At 31.4% G+C, this 20,512-nt stretch overlaps 2 protein-coding genes across 5 annotated transcripts in view; both read left to right on the forward strand.

Moving 5' to 3' along the window:
• Window positions 1-20,512, forward strand: part of LOC140448853 (Ig-like and fibronectin type-III domain-containing protein 2) — a 1,058,385-nt gene that overhangs the window by 456,581 nt on the left and 581,292 nt on the right. The window contains exon 1 of one of the 4 annotated variants that reach the window (XM_072541981.1): window positions 3,063-3,247. The exons of the other annotated variants lie outside the window; for them this stretch is intronic. The gene's annotated coding sequence lies outside the window, so the exon portion shown is untranslated. Of the gene's footprint in view, window positions 1-3,062; window positions 3,248-20,512 lie in introns of those variants that run through there. 4 annotated transcript variants of the gene reach the window in all.
• Window positions 10,120-19,407, forward strand: LOC140444187 (uncharacterized). The gene is made up of 2 exons (XM_072535953.1): window positions 10,120-10,897; window positions 19,211-19,407. Exons 1-2 carry the CDS (start codon window positions 10,120-10,122, stop codon window positions 19,405-19,407), a joined length of 975 nt encoding a protein of 324 aa, XP_072392054.1.

The following is a 20,512-nucleotide window of genomic DNA, read 5'->3' on the forward strand; positions in this document are numbered from 1 at the left end:
ATCTACAAGCTGTGTGAAAGTCAAATTTCCCCCAACCAGTTTAGGTTCACAAATGCTGCTGGTACTAGAGAGGCTTTGTTCTCAGCACAAGTCTTATTCCAGAGATGTAGAGACGTCAACTGTGACGTATACGCATGTCTGGTTGATTACGAGAAAGCGTTTAATCGAGTACAGCCCGCCAAGATGTTGCAAATACTAAAAGAAACAGGAATTAACAACCAAGATCTGAAAATAATATAATAATTTCTAATAAGAAATAAGAAGTCTCTACTAAAATTAGACAGCAAATCTGAGTTGGAGGTGAACACACTGACTATGTGAAAATCATGCGTGGAGTGAGGCAAGGCTGTATTTTATCTCCTCTAATCTTCAATCTGTACTCTGAAAGAATATTTGTCGAAGCTTTGCACGAAACTGAAAAAGGTATTCCACTAAATGTTTGCCGGCTAAACAACATCAGATATGCAGATGACACCATTGTACTTGCGGACAACTTAGAAGACCTACAAGTTCTTATAAACAAAATCACGTATTACAGTCAACAATATGGCCTCAATATAAACGTTAAGACGACAAAGCTTATGATAATTCGCAAGAAAAGAATAACAGAAGGTGAACTCTACGTCAACCAATCCCCTGTAGAAATAGTGACGCACTACAACTACCTCGGCACCATAATAAATGAAAAATGGACCAACAAACAGGAGATTAGAGCACTCATCGGAAAAGCTAGATCCACCTTCAATCGGATGGGGGCCTTCTTTAAGAGTCACAACCTCTCTCTTGATACAAAAGTAAGAATGCAGCGATGCTACGTCTTCTCTGTCCTTTTTTATGGTGTTGAATAATGGACCTTGAACGAAGATATGTGCAGAAAACTGGAAGCATTTAAGATGTGGCTATATCGGAGAATGCTTAAGATCCCGTGGACTGACCGAGTCACAAATGAGGAGGTCCTCAGAAGAATGAATAAGAATCGAGTAGTACTGACCACCATCAAATCTCGAAAGTTACAGTTCTTCGGACATATTATGCGAAATGAATCCAGATATACTCTCCTTCAAGCTATGCTGCAAGGAAAACTATTTGGAAAACGAGGTCCAAGAAGAACAAGAACATCTTGGTTAAAGAACCTCAGAATCTGGTTCAATACAACATCTGTGCAGCTTTTCCGCGCTGCTGCAGATAAGATAAAGATTGCTATGATGATCGCCAACATTCGTAACGGATAGGCACATCAAGAAGAAGCAGAATCACATTCTATATTATTCAGTATCATGTTTAAGGTTCGTCTAATGTAATACAGCTTAAACGTTTGGTTGTTCCTTGCTCCATATACTAAAGCAAAATGGTTCATTGCATGAAACTAGAAATGTTTGAAAGACTAAATTCTTTGATTTCGAATAAGTTTTAACTTTATAAACAAAACATTTTCGGAACCAATCACATAAAATAGCGTTTGTAATACACGCTTTTTATTAGTACGCCAAAACACTGACCTGGTCCTTATTCTGATTTTTTAACACAAGAGGATTTAAATATCTAAAAAGCATCAATGGTTTATAGTACAATCTCCAGATCCAATAAAACAAAGCAGTAGTGTCTATTCTCTAATGACTTGAATTCAGGAACAGACTTTGCTCTTTTAAAAATGAATATTTTTTTTGGCAATTCTGGCATTCTCTTCCAAAACTCTCGTCTGGACTCGTCGCCCGCATTAAATGCTTGCTCAGTTGTATATTCTCTACCAGCTCCTAGGTTCGCATTATCTTCTAGATATCTTTCCGCTGTAACAATTTCTATAGCCTTACAGATGCTTAAATCCTCCACCTGTACCACCTCCACTACCACCAGGTTCTTTAAAATCTGCGTTAAGACGCTTTGCCTTCTCCTAGACCATTGGACCACTCAAAGGCACCTTTTTTGGTTGCAGTCTTCTATCCATACTAACAACGCCAATTCCATTCTCTTATGGTTGAATCACGAACATGCGGCGTCAGATTTTTCCAGCATAAATTCAATGTGTATGGCTTTGGATCTTATATGACTTCACTACTGACTTTACTTGAACATTGATCAGTGTTATAGTGTCTGGGGGCTCGGAAGACTGAGACCTCAGAAGCCTGAAGAAGACATCAGAGAGGATGTCGAAAGCTCAGCGCAATGAAAATCAACGCGATTCAACCCGAAAAATTGGTGTGTTTAATATTAATTTTTATAATATACATGATCTTAGCTCTAGGTTTAATTGTACTAACCTCGGAAATCTTTCGGAACGTTATTTTTCTGCAGTTTGATTCCCATTTTAACCTCTTTTATCTATGTCGGCTTTTTTATTTAATTCTCTTCATATTCCGCTTCTTCCAATAATTCATATTCTGTGTGTTCTACATTATCATTCTGTGAGAGTTTTCGGTCAGAAGTTTTTTAAAATATATTTCTTTAGTGCTGCTGGTTATTTCGCGGTTTTTATTCCTGTGCAAATTACTTTTTGGTTTAATTCCTTATTTTATTTCTTTGATAAATTTATATTCATTTGTTTTCTACTCTAAAAGTTTATTTTCATGTCTATTAATTGATTGTTTACGTGTTTCCTCTTTTTTTGTTTACGTAGTTTATCAGCTATTTGTCTTTTGTTTTCACTTTAATTTCCGCTTTACACTTATTAGCAAACCATCTGTCATCTTTCCTTTCTTGACATTGATTAGGATAGGTTCCTTTCTTGATTACAGGTATTTTTATTAAAACTTTGTCCATTACTCTATTAGCATTTGTTGGTATTATTTTCTTATTTATTATTATGTAGTTTATCATTGATTGTTGACCTTGTGTATATTAATTCTTTTGTTTGGAATATTTTCTGCAGAATGCATCAACAACAATATATGTTTATCAATTGCAGTTAACCACAATGTCTTTGCTCGAGATCTTTATTCAGCGGTATATCCGAATTAAAATAAACAACTTAATTTTTTGAAGCGCCTGTATTTTATCAACCTAATAGCGTCTAATCTGCGTTCGTTAACGAAATAGATTTACATAATGACTCCTCAATACATCGGTACTTGTCTGCCGCTAATGTTGTCTGATAGATCTGGTCGCGAGTTCATTAGTAATTACCATTTTATCGCAACAAAAACATTAAAAAACAAGTTATGTGTGAATGAAATTGCTTATATAATGTTAATTTTTGTTTTGACTGTGCTAATGTTTTTTTAACAGTTTTCGAAATCTCTTCAGCGAAGATGTAAGTAGTATAATAATTATTTTATTATTTGTAATATTGTATTTTTTTATATTTAATATTTTTTTATTACTACTACTATAGAATAAAAACATACTTATGGCTTACTGGGTATATTTAATCTAAATGCAATAACTAAACTATAGTTTAAATTTTACAACGCTAATATATTAACAAATAGTATATAAAAGTATAAGCGGCTAGTACGCTTGGTTTTTCGCTCGAAATAGAGCAAGTGTTTTAAAAACCAGTTATCCACAAATACTTCACCCTTTTTTTTTATTGGTACACTTTGAAATCATGTATTATAACTACAAAAAATTGAAATAAGAGCTAAAATGGTTAAATTTGTCATGTACATCAGTATACCTTTCGGTATTATGAGAATGAGAAAAACAAAAATTAATTTGTAATCGGTCACATGTTTTAAAAAAAATGTTAATTCTGCTTTTTTTTTGTAAAGATATACGACGTCAAATAAAAACACTAATTTTTGGTAATCGTTTTATTGCTAATTTACAAGACTATAAAAAACATTAAATGAACAACAAAAATTATGTTTTTATATAAAGAATATATGAAACAATTTACTTATGAACTCAAAACTAAATATTAACCCCTTGCGCAGAAACTATAATAACTTAAAAATACGTTACTTATTTAAGTAGGATTTCCTGGACATTATTCGCAAGTTGCTGTCATATGCTCCATGCAGAGCCATCATTTGCAAACTTTGCAAAAATAACGATTTTTTCGTTTTTTGCAATACTTACAGTGACCCCTTTTATTTAGTGGTGGATCTAGTTGTTGTTGGATTGGCATTGGCCGACCAGAATATTTACCTATTGCATTACGGATCTATAAATGCAACCCTGATGTTGTTGCTCGAGAAGTCATATAATCCTTGACCAACTCTAATCCCAAAGCTTTTACAAATAATCTTCTGTTTTTGCTAAAATCCATATCTGGATTATTTTGTCTAGTAATAATGAACGCATTAAGGCTAGCTACATTAAAAATTCCACGAAAAATAACTAATGGCCAGCGCTTAGTATTTCTAGCAACATTGTACGGTGAAACCATTTAACAGTCATATCTACACCACATTTTGTATCATTGTAAAATAAAATAACTTCGGGTTTAGAGCATTCTTCATCAACATTATCAGTGTCATGTAAAGGTGATATCATTAAAAAGTTTTTTTTTTGGTACAAACGACACTACCATAAGTCTTTCTCCAAACCCAAATATAGAGGAGTTAACAGGATGACTTTTTATATTTGAAATAATTGTAGGAAGTTCTCTTTTATTACTTTTTATAGTACCTACAACAGTAAGTCGATGATCTGCTAAAAGCTTCTGGACAACTGAATAACTAGTAAACCATCGGTCCATGGTAATATTTCTTCCTGACCCAGATAAATGTTGACACATTCTTAGAGTAACCGCTTCAGTGGAATTATCAACTTTGTATGGACCATCAGGTTCCTTGTCCTGCATAAATTTGAATGTGACTTGTGTAAAATGTTCGTGAATCTGTGGTTGCAAATCATTTTATGCCATATTTTTTTTGCTTATTGGGAATATACATTCTGAAATTGCATTTTCCCCGAAACTGAAATAGCATTTCATCTAGTGTTACGTTTTCTCCAACACTATAGCAATTTTTGAAATTTTGAACAAACAGTTCGAATATCTCTCTTTTTGGAACTATCTTGTCAACTTGCTAACTCGTCTTACTGCTCTAGTTCGTTTATCGTCAAAACGTAAAACTCTTAAAAGGAACCTGAATCGTCGTTGTGACATAGTTGCTACAAATAATTCACATCCCATGCCAACTTGTTGCCAAAAGTCTTTCAAATTTTTTCTTGCATCCTGATCTAAGCCAGCTAAATACAATAAACTCAACAACGCTTTTATTTCCGTAATTGTTGTTAGCTGGGTATCGTTTTTATTTTTATATTTGACAGACACTTCTCCAATGTAGATATTTGTAAAACTCACAATATGTTCAATAATTCCACTTAGCAATAAGCTTCAGGATTCAATTGATTCATTGAATTTCTAGCTTCTCTTATTGTGCCTGGTACGTGGGAAACAATATTTACACTACGAGTATGAACATTTTTAGGACCTGCCAGTTTTTTCCATTTTGTTCCAACTTTCCCAAAAGAGTATAAACGCCTATCAATATTATTAATTTCGCGATAATCGTCGACACCATCTTCATTTTCTTCTTCCATCTCTTACTCAGTATGTGTATCGTGATCACTAATTTTTTTATCGCCAATATCACTAATCGAACTGTCGGAATCATGTATTTCATCTTCACTTAATAATAATTCTTCATTATCTGCATAAGACGCTGCCGCTCTCTTTCATATAGATACATTGTAAATTATAAAACTAGACACAACTTCCTAATACACATCTGATACAAAACTAACAAATCATAATCACATCTGCGAGTTTTTAACAATTCTGTGATACCCCAAAACGCTTAGTTTCGCCACTTGATACAAGATGGCATCCAAATGTTATTATAATTTTAATAATCACATCAACGCTCGAGGGTGGTGTATAAAGGCGGGTACACAAATGCGAGCAGAACTGTTCGCGAACCGTTTGTGAACGCTATATTCGTTAATTTGTACGACGGGACGAACTGCTTGCGAGCTGTTCATTCGTTGCTCGTCAGGAACCACAGCCTGTCGGTTTTTGGGACGAACACAAAGAATGTTCACAGTTAAATTTGGACGGAGTTCGAGACTATACATTGTTTCTGCTAAGTGTGCGATGAGATCATTCGGTTAAACAAAATTGCTGAACGAGCGCGGCTTATTCAAAAGTAACGAGCGAAATTAATAACAGATAATGTAAACAAAATACCGAAATGTTTAGAATAACGAAGGGAATTAATTCTCGGTTTGGTTTTAGATACTTAGGGTATTGGATAGCCTGGATATAAACATATTTTCAACGAACTCTTCGCGAACAGCTCACGAGCAGTTCGCAAAAAGTTTGGCTCGCATATGTGTACCCACCTTTAGGATATTTTCAAATATATTTCAAAAAATAAAAAAATTTACGTTTTATCTACAACAACAACATTATTGTTTTTAAAATCCTGAAAGGTACACAAAAGGTTAAAATAATATAAAATGTTTATTTAAAGTTATGTCAATTTTTAAGAATGGTGTGTCCTAATAGACCACCGTCGTGTATCGGAGTGTTAATTGTTGTATATTGCTTAAAAGAAGAATGAGAAGAATGTTTCAAACATTATTGGGAGTGCCATTAATGGAAGTACAACCCCATTGGCTTCCAAGAATGTCGGTAGTAATAATTTGAACAGCCTTTCCTCTGATTTAAAAAACGAAAGTATAAATATTTCAAACAATACCAACTGTACTTTTCGCATTCATTTAAAAGATTTCCAAATATTTGAAAAAACTTTTGAAATATTTTTAGTAATATTTTATACAAATTTTGTTTATTTGGTAAACCTGGGTTCAGACTGGATACAGTGTTTCGTAAATTAATTCGCTGTTGCCATCACAGATAACGGAATTGCACTAAATCTAATTAAAAAAAATAAAGTTATTATTAGATAGGTATTATTTTTATCATTAACAACAAAAAACCGTATTTAATAAATTTAATAACCAGAGATAGGGTTCAGCTAATATCCAAAATATTTGAAGGATCTTTAAACCTAGATTATTGGCACAGGGAACATTGGAATGCATCTACTGTACCTAATTTTTTACTTCAATTACCTACCGAACACGAACTGTATTTTGTATCAATGGGTTTAGTCACAGGCCAACTACCAAGATTAATTTATTATTTATTATGTGAACGATAACATTAACAAAAACTAACATTATACTTTATCCTACGTAGATTATAAAGTGACAGTTACAATCCAATACCTCACTGTAATGTTTTATTACAATAATTTAAAGTTATGACTAGATTGATTCTATCTATCACTATATTTGAATTGAAATATTTTCATAAATTAAAATAAAACACAAAGGTATGAGTACTTAATTGAGATAATGAAAAATTACAAAATTAATATGAGAATTTTTTAGGATGCATGTTTAATAGTTATTTAACCAACAAGTGTATTAATAAGGGCGATTAACAATTGAGATATTTTAACGCGTGAGCGAAGCGAGCGTGTAGATTATGTAAAAAATGAATATGTATGGAATTATCGGTAAAGTTAATAACTTAAAGTTATTAACTTTTATCGTTATTGATGGGTGGCAAGATTTAGAAAAGACGAGGAAATAGTAGGAAAATATTCTCATGCCTCCAAAATTTTAAACGAATGGTTTCATACTTCTACGTAAGATATGTGTCAATGTTTGTAGCATTATTTGTCCTTCCTCAGTTAAAGTAAACAGTAGATCAAAAATTACTCGATATAAACGGATGATATCTTTTTAATTCTATTTTGCATTAGAAGGCATCGCTATCTGAGGAAGCAAAATAAAACTCGGGTGCTTCGTTAGATGTGCTTTTTAATTAATAGTCTAAGCTTTCGTCAATGATTATTGACATTATTAGAGTAAACTACAAACAAACACGAGAACAAACAATGAACAGGTGGAAACTGAGTATAAAAATAATGAAACACCCAAATTATAGTAAAAAAAGTGATAACAAAGAAAGTGTTTATAGTTCACATTATATTTTTATTAAATTAAGATCGATCTATTTACATAAAACCTAACCACAAATAAATTGCAATCTTACACGTTGTTTAAAACAATCTAAAAGTAATTAACAATTTACGGCGGTGTCACTAAACTTGTTTGAAGTAGCGGGATAATTTGAAATGTAAAAATGACAAATATTATCTAAAATGTTAACAACAAATACTTAAGTAACATTAGAATTACAGAAGAACAAAAACGCAATACAAGTAAATAAAATAATTAAAATTGGTAAATTAAAATAGTTAAAAAATCTAACCAATATCTTTTAATTCCTGAAATATTTTGTTTACGCAGGAAGGTGTAGATGAAACTTAAATTATCCACATCTTTCTTGTGATTAATGGCATTTTTCGCATTATAGTTGTAACACATCTCAAGGATTTTTCGTTGAAAATGTCTATTAGAGATTAGGATATTAGTATTTTTGCTATTAACGTAAATATTAAGACTTGTAGATTGTGGTTTGAGTTTGCAATCACTTTTATGAAGGGCCAATCTTTTGCTTAATCTTTGGCCAGTCTGACCAATATAAACTAAGCTACATTCACATGGGATGCCATATATTACGTTAGAACGCTGTAAGGTAGGCGTAGGATCTTTTAATCTGGTATAAAACAGGTTAAGCGTTTTTTGGTTATAAGGAGATATTTGTATATTAAATTCGCCAAATAAACTAATGAATGATCTAGATAGAATTTGTATAAAAGTTAGTTTACCATATCTCGCAGGAGTATCAATTAGAGTAACATTGTGATTTGCATCATTGTTTACAGTAGGATTCGAGAATAACAATTTTGTTAAGCAGTTTTTTTGGATATTGGTTAGATAACAATATATCATATAAAATTTTAATGTTTTTATTAACAAATTTCGGATGGCAAATCTTAGTAATTCTATTTTTCATTGCTAGAACAACATTAATTTTCTGTTTGTCGTGATGATAGGAATTGTATGCAATAAATCTCCCGGAATTAGTGTTTTTACGATACCAATCAAGGCAAATCAAATTAATGTCAGTTCTAACAACTAAAGTACCTAAGAAAGGTATCGAGGAGTTAGACTTCTCCTCAACTGTGAATTTTAAGTGTGAATTGAATGAGTTAAAGATATTAGGTGTATATTGTACCTTGTCATGTGGAACGGCCAGTACAATATACACTTAGATAATTTAAGTTCCATCTACACCTTTCTGCTTAAACAAAATATTTCAGGAATTAAAAAATTGTCACCCAGATATATGAGTGATATAGGTTAGATTTTTTAACTATTTTAATTTGCCAATTTTAATTATTTTATTTACTTGTATTGTGTTTTTGTCATTCTGTAATTCTAATGTTACTTAAGTATTTGTTGTTAACATTTTAGATAATATTTGTCATTTTTACATTTTAAATTATCCCGCTACTTCAAACAAGTTTAGTGACACCGCCGTAAATTGTTAATTATTTTAGATTGTTTTAAGCAACGTGTAAGATTCCAATTTATTTGTGGTTATGTTTTACGTAAATAGATCTATCTTAATTTAAAAAAAAGTATATTGTGAACTATGGATACTCCTCATCATGTATCTAAAAATATGTTAAGTATATACACAGATAACACTTTCTTTGTTTTCCACCCAAGTCACTGACTTTTTTGCTATAATTTGGGTAAGTGTTTTATTATTTTTATACTTAGTTTCCACCTGTTCATTGTTTGTTCTCGTGTTTGTTTGTAGTTTACTCTGATGATGTCAATAATCATTGACGAAAGCTTAGACTATTAATTAAAAGCACATCTAATTAAGAAGCACCCTAGTTTATTTTGCTTCCTCAGGGATAAAAGAGTATCTCCCAGCATTATCTCCTTTTCACTATATATATATATATATATATATATATATATATATATATATATATATACATATATATATATATATATATACATATATATATATATATATATATATATGTATATATATATATATATATATATATATATATATATATATATAATTTAATGCCTCTTTTTCCTCGTGTGTTAAGTTTCGTTTTGGCGGTTTAGCTGTTCGTAATATGCGTGACACGTCTTGGATTAAATTCATTGCGCAAAAATAAAGAAATCATTGTACTTCCAGCTGATAAAGGCAATGCTACGGTGGTTATGAATGTCACAGACTACGATCAAAAGATGAAAGATATTCTAGACGATCCATCATACGAGAAAATATCGACTGACCCGACAACATATCTAGAAAAAACAACAAAAGCAAAAATACAAACATCCAATATTAAGAAAGAACATCATTTTCAACTTATTCCACGGGAAAAATCATCGAGATGTCCAAAACTGTACGGTCTACCAAAAGTTCACAAGGATGGATTACCACTACGACCAATAGTGAGCTCCATCGGATCACCGTTACAACCACTGGCAAGGTTCCTGGCTGAAAAGCTACAGCCTTACGCAGAAGAAGCTGATTCCTACGTGAAGAACGCAGGCCACTTCATCGAGCGTATAAAAGATGTTACTCTTGGGCCGGGACACTTGTTAGTAAGTTTCGATGTTGTTTCACTTTTTACCAATGTCCCCATCAATGAATCCTTGGAAATTATAAGCAGAAAATACCCAGTACCGCAAGATACCCTAAATTTGACGAGGCACTGCTTAAACAACACATATTTTATATATGGTGATCAACGGTACAAACAAGTTGAAGGGGCACCAATGGGTTCACCGCTATCTCCCGTGATAGCAAATCTTTTTATGCAAGACATAGAGGAACGGGCAATAAGAACAGCAGAATATAAACCCAAACTATGGCTTAGATATGTGGACGACACTTTCATCATATGGACACATGGAGTAGACAAACTTACTGCATTTCTAGAATACATTAACAGTATCCATCCCAAGATCAAGTTTACGATGGAATTAGAAAGTAATCAACAACTACCTTTCCTAGACGTCTTAATAATAAAGAAAGAAAACGGCAACATTGGATATACAGTGTATCGAAAACCAACTCACACTGACAGATACCTACATGCAGATTCACACCACCATCCTGCACAATTGAATTCAGTCATAAAAACTCTGACTATAAGATCTGAACGACTAACAGACGAAGAACACAAGAAAGAAGAAATGCAGAAAGTTACAAAAGCGTTAATAAACAACGGCTTTTCCTCACACAGAATCGAAAAGGCACAAAGACCACAAAAAACAACAAAAGAAATAAAAGAAGACGAAAAACCGATTGCCAAAACCACTCTACCGTATATTAAAGGCACAACAGAGAGGATAAGCAGGGTCCTGAGAAAACATATATATATATATATATATATATATATATATATATATATATATGTATATATATATATATAATATATATATATATATATATATTATTGTGATATTTGAAGTCTTGGTGCGCCAAGCTATAATTAGCTAATTAAATTTTTTTGATTAATTAAAATTATTTAAATGATATGATTATTACTCTATCACAATTTTAATTCTTTTATCTCAGGGTTAAATTCGTGCTTCAATATCTATGCTATTACATGTGAAAGGTAAGGTCCAGAGAATACCGGAATAATAAAAAACACATATGATCTAACACTATATATTGAAATAAAAATAATGAAATAATTCACACTCAAAAGTTTTTAATAAACAAATCTCATATAATGATTCTCAAAAATTTTGTTCTACATACGAGAACAATCAAATTAAATGGTACAAACAATATTAATTGAAATCTCAAAATTCCGAACTATTCTAACTCTCCTAATCAAAATATTTATATCCTTTCTAAATTAAGTGTAAAAATTGTGTTATCAATAAAAAAAAAAACTGCAGAAAACAAAATATCTCTCTCTGATGATGAGTGGTCCAAATCCTTGTTCCTTATAGACTGTATTATCTCCTCTCAACCGCTCCCTATGTAATCAGCAATCTTACACAGATTGTTACAAGTATATCGTCCTTAATGATCTCCTTCAAAAGCACAAATCATTCAAATTATGATAGCCTTTTCTCCTCTCGATAAACTGAATCTCTCGTTGGCCCGAGTGAAAAAATGACTCTTGGAATATCTTCTCTTTACGATAAACTGAATCTCTCGTTGGCCTGAACAGTGACTCTTGGAATATAAGTAGAGAAATATGACTTACAATATTTTGTTGTTTCAGCTTCTGTCAGATACACTAACTCCACAAAAACTCACTAACATTCAACACTACTGCTTGCTACATTTCGGGAACCGACAGAGAACAAACACTGTTCTTTCTTGAAGACTTGGAAACCAACTCCTTATATCTTTTTTCTCTCCTCAATCTCGCTAAACTTTCTCCTACACACTTATCCCACCTTTTTCAATCTCCGCCAATCACAACTCGTCACAATTCCCCCATTTCTTCATTTCGATAACAAACAAATTTTTACCTATAATTATAAATTTCCTAAAACTTATTTACAAATACTATTTTTCTATAAATCTTAAAAACTAACAAAAACCTCTTTCTATAATCCTCTATTGTCTTTAATCACTACACTAATGTATTTGTAAAAACCCGTTTCAATTTGTCTTTTGTTTCACTTAAACTTATGCGGGTCAACTGAAGTATAACAAAGAAATGATTGATGCAAAGCTTACATTTTGTTTGGTACAGGTAATTCAAAGATTTAATAACTTTCCTTCTCCGAAATGTTTGTTGGATATTATCCTACTTATCTGAATTATTTTAATTTTTTGTTGAACTTTGAAATATTTTAAACAAACCAATATTTTCTTGATTTTACATATCATAACAAATCCCCGCCATTTGATCTGCCGAAAACTCTTTGTTAAATTTTAAAATGACAAAAGTTTTCTAGGATCAAATTATTTCACTATGTTATTAAAATCTACTTATGATACTGACAAATGTCGTGAATGTTCAAATACCCCGTATATTGCCTGTCTTTATACGGGATTGGATATATTTTCGTTTTAAATTTTTCCAAGTATTTTCCCTTAAAAGAAAGTTCATAATTTTTAACCACTTGATTTACTTTATTAACAAAATCTCCATGGTTTCCTAAAATCTTCTCTATTTCCTTCTCCATGTTTTTTCCACAATTTATTTTTCTTTCATCCACCTTTTGTTCACATGTGTTCACTGTCCATAATACTTCTTCACAAAATTCTGGATTCTCGTCCATCAGTGCCATTTTTTCTTCTGTTTTCTTTTTATCCTCTAATTCCCTTTGGTATTCCGAGCACCATGTTTCTATTCCTTTCATTTCTCTGATGATACCTTCTTTTTCTTCCTGCTTCCATTCTGTTTTATCGTCGGTTGCCAACAATTCTTCTGTACCTTCTATTTCCTGTTTTTCTCTGGTCTCCATCTTATTTTCCTGCTTTCTTTTCGAACTCTTCTTCTTTTTCTTCCTTCTCTTTTTCTTTTCTGTTAGATCTTGTTCTTGTACTTTCGGTTTATCCTCTACAGTCATATCGATTTCTTTGCGTTTTTCCTGTGCATTGATCCTTCCAGAATTTGTTTTCCTATCTGTTTGCTTTTCTTCTCCTGTGTTGTCTGGTTCTGCTCTGATTTCCAGTTTATTTTCCGAAAAATTTATGGTGATATCTTTTTTCCTCAATTCATCAATTCCCGCTATCATATCATGATTTAAATCTTCAATCACCACACATTTCATAATATGGAATTTGTTTCCCACTCTTATCTGTACTCCCAAGCCTTCGTTTACTGTCGTCAAATTTTTATTGTTTGCACCCACTAAATCAACCCTAGGAATCTTATACACAAATCTGTCCAAATTTAATTCTTTTACTAGTTTTTTATTGATTAGCGATATCTCCGATCCAGAATCAATCACAATTTTAATCGCTTTATGTTTTATAAATGCATCTAAAAATATTAGATTAGAATTAGAAATTTGTCTGTCGTTTCCTATTGCTACATGATTCATCTCCCTTCTATTTTGTTGTTGGAAGCTCTGGTTATTTCTATCGTCCCTTTGTTCGTTAGTATTCCTATTCGGAGGATTTTGTGCATCTCTATTCCTGTTGTGATTTTCATATGTTCTCTGTTGTGTGTCATTCCTGTTATCGTAATTTTGTTGTCTATTGTAATTTTTATAATTTCTCGGCCTATATTCGTTTGTTGATCTGGGATGTCGGTTTCTCTGGTCATAATTTGATGAATACCTTCTTTCCGGTCCATTATATTGGTCATGTTGTCTTCTATTTCTCATTTCTTTTCTTTTCGCTTCTTTTAATTGAAGGAATTGGCACAAACTATCAATATCTTGATAGTTTCTCAAAATCACGTGATCTTCCAACGTTTCCTCAAAATGTCTGCTGATCATTTCTACCAGCTGTTCGGTAGAATATTTGTATTCTAGATATTTTGAATTGTTATATATCTGCAAAGCATATCTTTCTTCAGATATTCCCATTTTTTCGTGATATTTTCCATTCTGTTGTAGCTCTTGGTTGATTTCTCTCTGTTTATTTTTCCCCCAGAAATAGTTGAGAAATTTATTTTCAAAATCTGTCCAATTTTCAAACTCATCTTCCTTGCTTTCATACCATAACGCTGCTCCTTCTTTCAAATGGTTTCTAATTGTTTCTTTGCAATCGTCAAAATATCTAATATGTTGTAATTTGGTTTTCAAATTTTTAACAAACGGTACTGGGTGTGTTTTCCGAATATCCCCGCCAAACTGTATTTTTGACTCGCTTGTTCCATGGATGATAACTTCTTTTCTCTCTACCCCTCTTAGTTCAATTTCTGCCATTTGTTTTTCATTTTGCTTTAATCTTCTTTCTATTTCCTTCCTGTCTTCTTGTAGCGCCATTTCAAATTTTTCTTCTAACTGTTCTAATTCTTTTTTCTGTACAGTCTTCATATCTTTCATTTTAGTTTCTATTTCTTCTCTCTGCATCTCTAGTTTCCTCTCTGTTTCTTCTCTGACTTTTTCTAAACAGACTTTTACCTCATTTTCATATTTGTCAAAACGCTTTTCCATTTTTCTATCATTTTCTTCTAATTTTTGTTCTATTGCTAGCCTTGTTTCCCGTTGGTTTTCTTCCATTGTCTGTTTTGTTTCTTGTTGATTTCTATCAATTGTTTGTTTTGTTTCCAGTTGATTTTTATCCATTTTTTGTGACTGGAGTTGCATTAGTTGTAATATTTTATCTATTCCTGATAGTTCTTTTCTCTCCTCAACTATTGTCACATTTTCTTCATTATCCGATACTTCTTCCAAAATTGTTTCATCTTCTCTGTTATCCTCCTTCCTTTCCTGCATTTTACTTTGTCTCCTTGTGACAGACATGTTGTTACTTTTTGTTATTGTTTTTTTTTGTCCCCGCCAAATGTGAAATTTTACAACACTCTATATGTTTCAGAACACGACAATATTTCTCCCCAAATGTATTAAATTTTCACGACAAATATCGAATATGCAATCAGTAAAATTCAAATAATTCAAAATAAATATCAAATGTACGATTGGTAAAGAAAATAAAATCAAATAATTCAATAGCAGTAAATATCCACTAACTACGATCAATCAATAAATCAAATTTATATTCCCTGGAAAAATCGTCAAAATACTTTCAAATTCAAATTCCCTCAATGTTATATGTTTTTATCTCTGGATCACCTGTACTTATTCCAGATCTCTTTCCTTTCCTTCAAATGTACAGCTGCGATATTTTCAAGCCCCACGTTTTGGAAGCCAGTTATTGTGATATTTGAAGTCTTGGTGCGCCAAGCTATAATTAGCTAATTAAATTTTTTTGATTAATTAAAATTATTTAAATGATATGATTATTACTCTATCACAATTTTAATTCTTTTATCTCAGGGTTAAATTCGTGCTTCAATATCTATGCTATTACATGTGAAAGGTAAGGTCCAGAGAATACCGGAATAATAAAAAACACATATGATCTAACACTATATATTGAAATAAAAATAATGAAATAATTCACACTCAAAAGTTTTCAATAAACAAATCTCATATAATGATTCTCAAAAATTTTGTTCTACATACGAGAACAATCAAATTAAATGGTACAAACAATATTAATTGAAATCTCAAAATTCCGAACTATTCTAACTCTCCTAATCAAAATATTTATATCCTTTCTAAATTAAGTGTAAAAATTGTGTTATCAATAAAAAAAAAACTGCAGAAAACAAAATATCTCTCTCTGATGATGAGTGGTCCAAATCCTTGTTCCTTATAGACTGTATTATCTCCTCTCAACCGCTCCCTATGTAATCAGCAATCTTACACAGATTGTTGCAAGTATATCGTCCTTAATGATCTCCTTCAAAAGCACAAATCATTCAAATTATGATAGCCTTTTCTCCTCTCGATAAACTGAATCTCTCGTTGGCCCGAGTGAAAAAATGACTCTTGGAATATCTTCTCTTTACGATAAACTGAATCTCTCGTTGGCCTGAACAGTGACTCTTGGAATATAAGTAGAGAAATATGACTTACAATATTTTGTTGTTTCAGCTTCTGTCAGATACACTAACTCCACAAAAACTCACTAACATTCAACACTACTGCTTGCTACATTTCGGGAACCGACAGAGAACAAACACTGTTCTTTCTTGAAGACTTGGAAACCAACTCCTTATATCTTTTTTCTCTCCTCAATCTCGCTAAACTTTCTCCTACACACTTATCCCACCTTTTTCAATCTCCGCCAATCACAACTCGTCACAATTCCCCCATTTCTTCATTTCGATAACAAACAAATTTTTACCTATAATTATAAATTTCCTAAAACTTATTTACAAATACTATTTTTCTATAAATCTTAAAAACTAACAAAAACCTCTTTCTATAATCCTCTATTGTCTTTAATCACCACACTAATGTATTTGTAAAAACCCGTTTCAATTTGTCTTTTGTTTCACTTAAACTTATGCGGGTCAACTGAAGTATAACAAAGAAATGATTGATGCAAAGCTTACATTTTGTTTGGTACAGGTAATTCAAAGATTTAATAACTTTCCTTCTCCGAAATGTTTGTTGGATATTATCCTACTTATCTGAATTATTTTAATTTTTTGTTGAACTTTGAAATATTTTAAACAAACCAATATTTTCTTGATTTTACATATCATAACAATATATATATATATATATATATATATATATATATATATATATATATATATATATATATATATATATATATATATATAAATAAAGTTTTATTTTGAGGTTGCAGTCATTAATAGGGCAGGAAAGTAAAACTCTTTGTTCTTTATTCAAGCTTTCGCAAAATTTATTTGCTTCTTCAGGATATGCTAAAATATGGTATCAGTAAATACAACGAAATTAGAACTAAATAGCATTGTATAAAACTAGTAAAAAAACTTACAACATAAGGTTAATCCATTAAATTTTCAAATTTGCAAAACATTAAAACTTAACTTATTTTAAAAATTATACAGTTATGTAAGTACAATATTCCAATTTAATTTAATTTTGTAAAAATTCATTTTGACATTGATTGTTTGATTTATGTCAGAAAGACACTCTTTATAATAATTTATTTAAAAAATACTTTGTACGTAACCATAATAACAATCAAGAGCTAGTTATCAACAACAAAAAATATAATAAACAGAAACGAGTGTCTTTCTGACATAAATCAAACAATCAATGTCAAAATGAATTTTTACAAAATTAGGTCAAAAAACTGTCAAACTTGAAGCACGGTTTTTTGAAGAAAATCTTAACAATTTGTCGATTTTGTCCATCGAAAGTAGGAGAGAGGTTCTGTCAAACTCATTTGAGGTTGAGGGTTGAGGCTATCTTCGGTTTCCGTGATTGGCTTTTGTGGAGAGAGGTTGTATTATAATAGTTCTGTTCCTATCTTTATAAACTTTAATTTAATTTTTAGTTGTATATAAATAATTTTTATTGTTTAAAATCAATTGAAAAAAAAAGATTTAAAGAGGTTTAATAATGGGGGATAGCACAGGGGGGGTTGGTCCTCCTAGTGTTGAGATGGTAATAAGTAAGAGAGATGATTCAGATATAGAATGTAATATAAATTTAGACAAAACATTTGTAGGAAATAATGATAATTCGGAGACCACTAATCAACATGAGAGTAAAAAAGACAAAAAACAGTATTCTTATCAGTATACCGACACTGGCCCATTTGAGGTCTATATGGAATCAAAAAACAATAACGTCGGAAATTATAGTTTTTTAAAGCTAGCAAAATATATACATGATAAGAAAATTGAGAATATACAAAAAATTCATAAAAAGGGTAAAAACCGAATTAGCGTTATTTTTAAGAAATGGGAATGTGCTAATAAATTTGTTTCAAATATAGAGATTAAAAATGATGGATATGAACTCTTTATTCCTGCTAATAAAGTAACTTGTAGGGGTGTAGTAAATAATGTTGATGCAAGTATTTCTGATGTTGAATTAATTAGTTTTTTGGGTACATCCTCAGTAAATATTAAAATTTTGGAGGTAAGACGTTTTAAAAGAAAATCAAAATATGATTCAGGCAAATACATAAATACAGAGACAGTTGCTTTTACCTTTTCAGGAAAACAAATTCCAAAAGAGGTTTCTATATATGGGATTCCCTTTAGGGTAAAGCCATATATGATTCCGGTGGTTCAATGCTATCATTGTTTTCGTTTTGGCCATACAAAAAATCAATGCAGAGGGGATAAAAAATGTAAAAATTGTGCTGATAAAGCACATGAAGGTGAATGTATGATGAAATGTCTCCATTGTAGTAGTAATTTTCATGTAAGTACTTTTAAAGAGTGTCCTGAATATGTCAGACAACAGAATATTAAAGCTGTTATGTCATTAGATAATCTCTCTTATTTTGAGGCAAGTGAAAGGTATCCATATGTCTCCAATAAAAAGTTATCAAAAGAAAATACATTTAGAGTAAGCCAGGACGAATTTCCACCTCTATCAAATCAGGTTAATATACCTGACAGAATTCCAATTAATGAGCGATGGATAGAAAATATTCGAAGTAACCCAGAACAGTGGTTTAGCAAAAAAACAGAAAATAGCGGGAACAAAAATAAAAGAAAAATTAACGAGTCAAATAAAACTTATGACAGAGAGCTTCACAATCAGAATTTAATATCTCCAAATGGCAGATTTGAAGAGGGAACCTTCTCTGTTAGTTCTAAAATTCCTATCCCTGGATGTTCACGTACAGAACAACTAGAGAGGGAAACGGAAAAAATATTGAATGAAATACTAAAAAAACTGAATTGGAGACATAAGGAAGACCTAATCACCTACTTGAACAAGCTAATTACACATGAAACTTCAACAAATAGAAAATTATTAGATCTAGATGGATCCCAAGAATCCATACATCCTACAATGGAACATAAAAAGTTTAAACAGTAATTATAATAGTTTAAAGATTTTTATACACGATTTTAACCCTAAAGTAATATTATTAAATGAAACATGGTTAAAAATAAATCATCATTTTTATTTAAGAGGGTATAAAATACATCGATTGGATAGATTAGATGGTTATGGTGGTATTGCTACTGCTGTTGATAATAGTTTGGATCATAAAGTAGTATATACTTATAACAATAATAATAGTAAAATTCAAATTTTAGCAGTTAAAATAATTGATTGGGACATAACAATAATTAATATTTATATTCATCCTGGGGCAAAAATAGATTTAAATGGATGGGTTGGGCGAATAGAAAAAATCAGAGGCAATAAAATTATAATGGGTGATCTGAATGCACATAATGCACTTTGGGGAAGTCAGGTAACTACTAATGCTAATGGAAGAATAATTGCTGACTCTCTAGAGGATTTGGATCTAGTTTGTTGCAATGATGGAAGATCCACACGGATTACACTCCCAGGTCAGAATGCTTCAGCAGTAGATCTAACACTAATCTCCTTGGAAATAGTGAACAGATGTCAATGGGATGTGTTAGAGGACTCGGGTGGTAGTGATCATTTCCCAACGATGTGTAAAATCCAGACACAAATTCAACATACATCTATCCAAAAAAGTTACAAAAGAAACATTAAAAATGCCAATTGGGAAAAATACTGTTCAAAAATAGAAGAACTAATGAAAAGTGAGTGTAAAGAATATAGCACCTTTACGCAAATTATGGAGAAGGTGAGTGATGAAGAAATACCCTATTTGGAAACAAAAAAGCACACAGGAAAAAAGAAAAGTCCTCCATGGTGGGACACGGAATGCTCAAATTTAATTAAAATGAGGAAAGAAAAAATCAAAAAATACAAAGAAGATGCAAGTACAGATAATTATATAGAAATCAAAAAAATCTTTGCCTATAGTAAAAAAATATTTAAAAATAAAAAAAGAAATAGTTTTAGATGCTTTTGTAATGGACTAAACAGGGACACTCCTCTAGCAGAAATATGGCGAACTGTTAAACAGTTCTCCACATATCAAAATGCAATAATTCCTGCCAAACTTCCCAGCAAACACATAGCTTTGGATATATCA

The sequence above is a fragment of the Diabrotica undecimpunctata genome, chromosome 1, assembly GCF_040954645.1.
Source record: "Diabrotica undecimpunctata isolate CICGRU chromosome 1, icDiaUnde3, whole genome shotgun sequence".
Taxonomy (NCBI): domain Eukaryota; kingdom Metazoa; phylum Arthropoda; class Insecta; order Coleoptera; family Chrysomelidae; genus Diabrotica; species Diabrotica undecimpunctata.